General features: G+C 44.9%; 1 protein-coding gene across 1 annotated transcript; it reads left to right on the forward strand.

The window, feature by feature from the left end:
- Positions 1-373: 373 nt before the first annotated feature.
- LOC125513389 lies at positions 374-5,183 on the forward strand. Its single transcript, XM_048678497.1, has 5 exons — positions 374-587; positions 677-850; positions 3,147-4,320; positions 4,402-4,760; positions 4,846-5,183. The coding sequence occupies exons 1-5, from the start codon at positions 573-575 to the stop codon at positions 4,873-4,875; spliced, it is 1,752 nt and encodes a 583-aa protein (XP_048534454.1). The 5' UTR covers positions 374-572; the 3' UTR covers positions 4,876-5,183.
- Positions 5,184-6,403: the final 1,220 nt, after the last annotated feature.

Below are 6,403 nucleotides of genomic sequence, written 5' to 3' on the forward strand. Positions count from 1 at the left end.
GCAGGCAACGATGGTCAGGGTGTCTAGCAGAAGCGCTGCAAATCGATACCCACTTGCTACGAGTGTTGGTGAGGGAGGGAAGGTGAAGTCGGGCATGCAGAAAACATTTTTGAGGAGAAAAATCGAGAGGGTAAGGCTGGGGAAGAGACTGGTGTGGGCCGGAAAAACACATGGCATAAAAGACGCATGGGTGTGGGATCTTGCGTAGATCAGACAGCGCGCGTGCAACCGGCGTGAGCGCCAAGCTGGTCGGCCGATCAAGATCTTTTTCCTCCGTTCTCCCCTTGTAAAGTAATATAAGACGTTCTACATCACTACAGAATGCAATATACCCAAAGCCGAGGGACCTCTCCGCCAGCCTAGAACATTAGGGAAGTTGAGCCTCCGCCTCCACCCCCAAAACTCAAGGGGCGCAAAAAATGGAACCGAGCCCCCCAACGGACGGCAGCAGCCAGTAGCGAAAACCAGTAGAGCGGCCGCGGCCGCGCCTACCTTCGCTCCACCCCATCCCATTTCCCCTCCTCTATTCCAACCGCCTTCCTTCCACCTCAGGTTTCCTTCGGCTCAAAAAAATGGCGGACTCGCAGGTGAATTTCCGCTTCCAAAACCGAAACCTCCCGCCGCCGGCGCCATCGCAGTCTGCTTCGCGCTGACGGGGTGTTTTTTGTGTGCGCAGGTGGAGGGGCTGCGGAAGGCGTACGCGGCAATCATGCTAAATATGGCCAAGGAGTCGGCGGCGCGGGTGCTGGCGGCGGAGCGGAGCGTGGCCGTGCTGACCGGAGGGATTGCGGCGGCCAAGGAGGATGGCGTCGCGGCTCTCGTCCGGCTGAAGAATATCATGAAGGACAGGGTACGACTGCCCCCCCGTTCGAATCGCTTGCTTTGATTTACTTTGGTTGGATGGATGATTGGGTCGGTGGTTGCGTTCGAGTTGAGTTGTTTTTGCCGATGTGTGAGCGTACGGGAAGTTTGGAGTTCGGGCGTTTGAGAGTATGCGCGTTTTAGGGCAGGTTTTGGGAACCGATTGCTTAGGTTGTCCTTCGGAATTCTTCTGGTTTCTGTTCGCGAGATGTTGACGGTGCAAATCCCAAACCATGTTTGTCCGATGTGCCTGCCGTTTGGAGCTTGTTTGAGAGGGTATGTTCTCGCCTTGTTAACAGATTAGGGAAGCTGGAGCCTGGCGCGATTTCGTGCTTATACTTCATCCACTCTTGATGGAATTTAGACATTTGAAAGGGGATTTTCTCTATCTGATTGGATTGCCGCGGGCTTCCAGACATGGGAAGGTTCTCTTGCTCTTCAGACAATCGGCAGGTTGCTCGAGTAGGACATGAGCATTAAGAAACCTTGTGATTTAGTTTCTCCAAATCCGTTTACTGTTACAACTTTTTTGTGATATGAGGCAAATTTGGCAATTTGTAAGCTCATAAATCGGATGGCATATTGATGATATGCCGTATAGACTACAATATTACCGATCTGCTTTACCAGTCCTTGTACTTGTTCACGTAGTAATTTTGTGATCTGTTCAGATTGTTGTGGTGAAACCATGAAAGGGATGAATAACTTAATTTCTTATAGCAATTTACTTTAACTGTTTGAAAAGCTGAAGTATTTTACAGGCAGTGGCACTTCAATGTTGGTGAATATAGTTCCCTAAATCCCGTCCCATTTTTTTCAAGTGATCTTGCAGATTGAATTTCATTTTTTTATGATCGTTGCCTAGTAGCATAGAACCTTTGAAAAGGCCCCATCTTGTTCTAGGCAAATGCAACCATGGTTGTAAAAGGCATTCTTGAATTTAGGCTTGCAACTTGAAGGCCACAACAACTAATCCTGATCTTCTACCCAAACCATGGATAACTCTGAGTCACTGCTAAGAAGCAATGAGCGCACAAGTATCTATTCATTGTCACGTTTAAGAATAGAAGACAAACGTGGTTCATACTATTTCCGCAATCCCCCTTTTACAAATCAACCTAGCTTATGTCTCCCTACTCTTATTTTCCTAGTACTACTTGGTGATTTTAGTCTGTCTACTATCTCCGCGGTCTTGTTTTTTATAATGTGTATAATTTTTGTATTTTATTATGCTATTTGTTTGTTACCTTTTCTTATTTCTTCTCAAGTTCTAGTTAATTGTTTTGACTATTGTAGTTGAATAAAGATTGATATGCCACATGCTTGCACTTTTTCATTACTCCGGGAGGAATATATGGACACTCAACTAGTACTCGTAAACAAAAATGAATGCTTTCCCTCTTTAATAAATTTTCATTTCATAGAAACCCAAACCTCTTGCCTAGGGTACATGTATAGCACATGTAGATTGGCCAAACCAACCCTGCCAGAGTTACAATTTACAAGTGTCTAGGGTTGATGACTGGTTGTGATCTTCACCTATGAATCCTTATTGACAGTTGTATGGGCTTGCTGATGGTTGCAGTGTCCATTGATGTATGCCTGTGCGGTATTTCTGTCGAATCACTATGTGGCAATGCCAATCATGTGGGAGGATGTTATATTCACATGTTAAGGCCATCGTGCTTGTTCTACTATCTATTGCCAGGATGATATCCTGAATTCCTCCACTGATCTTCTCCAATCATTGCTGGGGTTCTATAAATATTAACATTAAGTTATTCGAGTTATGTTGTAGTTATCTTCCATTCATATTGTATGTCAATAATTACTCTTCCATCAGCGCAGTGAGTAAATCGCTCAGACAGATGGAGAATACTATCTTACATGTGTTGCATTGCCTAGCTTCAGCTAATCGAACGAATCTCCTATATTTTCTAGTGTTCCCTATAAAAATAACACAAGGAGGGTGAGCTAGCTCCCCAACATCCACAGTTGATCCGACCAGTTACACAAGGGCTGCATGCATGCCACATTTTATAGAATCAAGTCTTAATCATACTGACAAGTTGAATAGAATGATTTGCACCAGTCAATTGGATTGATACGCCATCAGCTGTTGATGCTGATTTTTGTTTAAAGAATGTTTGCAACTGCACCAATACTTGTCCAGTTAATTTAGCTTTCATTTGCTCAAATATGATTACATTTTTAACTAGTTGTAGCCTTTTTAATTGTCTCAGTTTTAAGTTATGCATGTTTGAAACTTTTTTTCATGTTCACAGATGAAGCAGGTGGAATTGCAATCTTTGGCACATGTTAGAAAGATCAGTGAACTTCAGGAGCAATTACATGATGCTCGAAATACTGTGGCATCCCTTCAAGTTGAGCTGCAGAGAGCAAATACCGAATTGGAGGAGACACGGAAAACTTTAGCAGAGGAAAGAATGAATATCCTTCCAACCTGTGGTAAGATTGGTTCAAATAAAAGCAAGATCTCTCGTTCTAAGGTGCATCTCCAAAATAGAAGTTTGTCATCAAAGGACAAAAATACCGTTTGCCGCGTTTCCAGTGACGCCAAGGAAAATGGAGCTGTTGTAAACATGGAAAACCTGTATCATCGTGGTTCTGATATGCCATCATTTATAGCAAGAAATAAGAAACGTGAGTTGTATCGTAATGGGTGTACACAGCGCATTCGCGCTCTTAAACAGCGGGATCCTGCTGCAGACTCCTCTAAACAAAGCAGCAAGGAGGCTAGTGCGTCGAATAACCATTCAAAGACTGGAAAGAGCGATAGTGTTAGGAGCACTAGACAGACGAGATCCACCATCGAACAGATACTTCAAACAAAGTTTCTGGCGAACTGCAAGCGCAAGAGAGGTCAACGAAGCAGGCCTGGTTATAAGCATGATAGTTCTGATGTGCATGTTAAAACAGAAGATAAATCATCTGGCACCTCTGATGAAAACGGGTGTTTGCTGCTTCTTCAGGCACTCGAACATGATCTTTCACCTCCAAATTTGTTTTCCGGACATAGTGGTGAGGGGTTAACTGATTTGAAGGACGATTTGTTGATGGGTGGGAAGGTTGCTGACTTCAATTCTTGCATGGCCTCCCCTGGCCCAATAGATGCACATGCAATCAGCAACATGCGAGCGACAAGGAGAAAAAGATCTAAGATGGTTAGGGTTTTTGAAGCTGGTTGTTCTGAGTCCAAAAGTGTTCCAGGTAACAATCTGCTAAGATCAACCAATGAGGATACCATTTTTGAGAATGGGCAGAGCTCTGAAAGGATAGATGATCACTCTGATACATCTGCCATAAATAATGCTTCCGTTTTAAGTGATGTGACTAAAATTCTGATTCATTCTAGTGGTGCCAATAATGATCAATTTCAGTCTGGGGACAGCTCCCCACTAGTATTTCAGTCAACCAAAAGTCAAGTTGATGGTGAAGGTACCTATTAGAAACCTTGTGTGTTTACATGAAATACCTTTTTTATGTAGATTGAACTCTAACTAGCCTAAAATTATGCAGGTGAATTACGAGCGAAGCATCCTGACTGCAGAACACCGGAGAATAATTCAGCAAAAAGGAAAGAAGTTAAAGTGGATGAAAGTTGCAATTTAACTTCAGACAGAGCTGATCATTTAATCATCAGCTCCTTGGAGAAAGAACAAAATGCGAAAGCAGCATCCGGTGTTTCCATGCAACCTGAAGGTGTGAGATGTATCAAATACACATTCAATCGCAGGAAACGGAAGAATGTGTCTTTGAACAGCAGCAGTCTGGTTAGTCTAGCTGACAAACAAGAGTCTCAGGCAAAGCCTGAGACACAAAATCACTTCGTAGAATCACCTAAAGGCGACAACCAACTAGCCCATGTTGCCCAACAGGTCTGTTATTTTATTTTCTGTGTGCTGCACGTCCACTTACGATGCATTATATGTATCCAAGTGTTTGACAAATCTTGTTTTGCAGCTCATTTTGTTGTCAGAGCTGAAGTGGTAAGAATTTTGCAATGCATAAACCTGAAAGGCCGGATGGGTTCAGTGCAATGATGGTTAAGAGATATGCTTCAATAAGTGATGCAATAGATTCTTCAACGGACGAGAAACTACATCTGGTGGCAAGCAGCAGCAGAGCGATCAAGAAATCTGGATCATAGTTTAGCATGCAACAAAGAGTGACTTAACATATACCTCAGCCAGTTGTTATTTTAGAAGAATGTACAAATTAGGTAATGAATTTGGAACTGTTATTTAGTAGATGTTGAATTGAAACTATTGGTTTATAAGCAGGTGATTATTTTTGAATTATTATGTGGGGTCATCGGAAACTCGATCGGGAAAGGATTGCTTTCTGGAGCAAAAAAGCGGTTCTACGAAGTTGAAAGCAGCCTCTATTCCCGAGCCTTGGTGGTGTTGGGATTTCATAAAAGATAAAATTGGTTTGGCGCGTGCGGAAGACAATGAAGTTTCTTCTTTAATATAATGTAGTGTTTTGGTGGACCCCTTGTGATAATGGTTCTATGGTACTTTCTAATTGTTGAATGTATGGTTTTGCATGTATATTGTATATCTCAGCCCACCTTCTAGTCTTTGTATAGTAGAGGTCGAGGCCCACATTGTATATCATATATACGTGCATATGCACCCGATCAATGTTATTGTGTGTTGCATTGCCAAACCTATCTCTCTACATGGTATCATACCTTTGATCCTACCCTAACCCTTAGCCGTCGTCGGCGCCGTGTCTTCCCCAAGCCGCCGCCGCCCCCACCCTAGCTTCCGCCCCTACCTTCAAAACCCTAACCTCGTCGTCGCTATTGCACCCATCGCCGTTGCTGTCCCCTGTCCTCCCGCACCGCAGCCGCCGTCCCTTGCCCTCCTGCATCGCAGCCGCCGCGCCTGCACTACAGCCGCCGCGCTATCCCACCCCGCCGTCGCTGCCCTCCCTCACAGCCGCGGCAATCCCTCCCGCCGCTGATGTTCTCCATAGCCGCCGCACCTCCCTCCCTCTCGCTGCATCATGTCGTCCCCCGGCTCCTCCATCTCCCGCACCAATCCGTTCGTCGGTCCCGATCCCATTCTCATCCGTGACCTCAACATCCTTGGTCGTGTTCCCGTCATCCTCGATCACAATACCTCCACCTACTATGCCTGAAAAACATATTTTTTCTCTTGTCTTCCGTGAGTACAATCTCCGGGATCACGTCGGCTCTGTGGACTCCAGCCTCATGGTGAACGATGACGAGTGGATGACCATCGATGCCACTCTCATCCGCTGGTTCTACACCACCATCTCGAAGGATCTTTCCCACACGATGGTCTCTGATGAGGATGATGATCATGCCGTTTGGACGAAGCTCAACGGCCTCTTCACCGACAACAAGCTTCAGCGCAAGGTTTTCTTGCATAGCGAGTTTTTTAGGTGTCAGCAGCATGACTCGTCTATTGACGACTTCTGCATGCGCCTCAAGAAGCTCTCTGATGAGCTCCGTGATCTCGACGAGAAAGTTTCCACTGAGCTTCTTCTT

The sequence above is a fragment of the Triticum urartu genome, chromosome 6 (genome assembly GCF_003073215.2).
Source record: "Triticum urartu cultivar G1812 chromosome 6, Tu2.1, whole genome shotgun sequence".
NCBI lineage: Eukaryota > Viridiplantae > Streptophyta > Magnoliopsida > Poales > Poaceae > Triticum > Triticum urartu.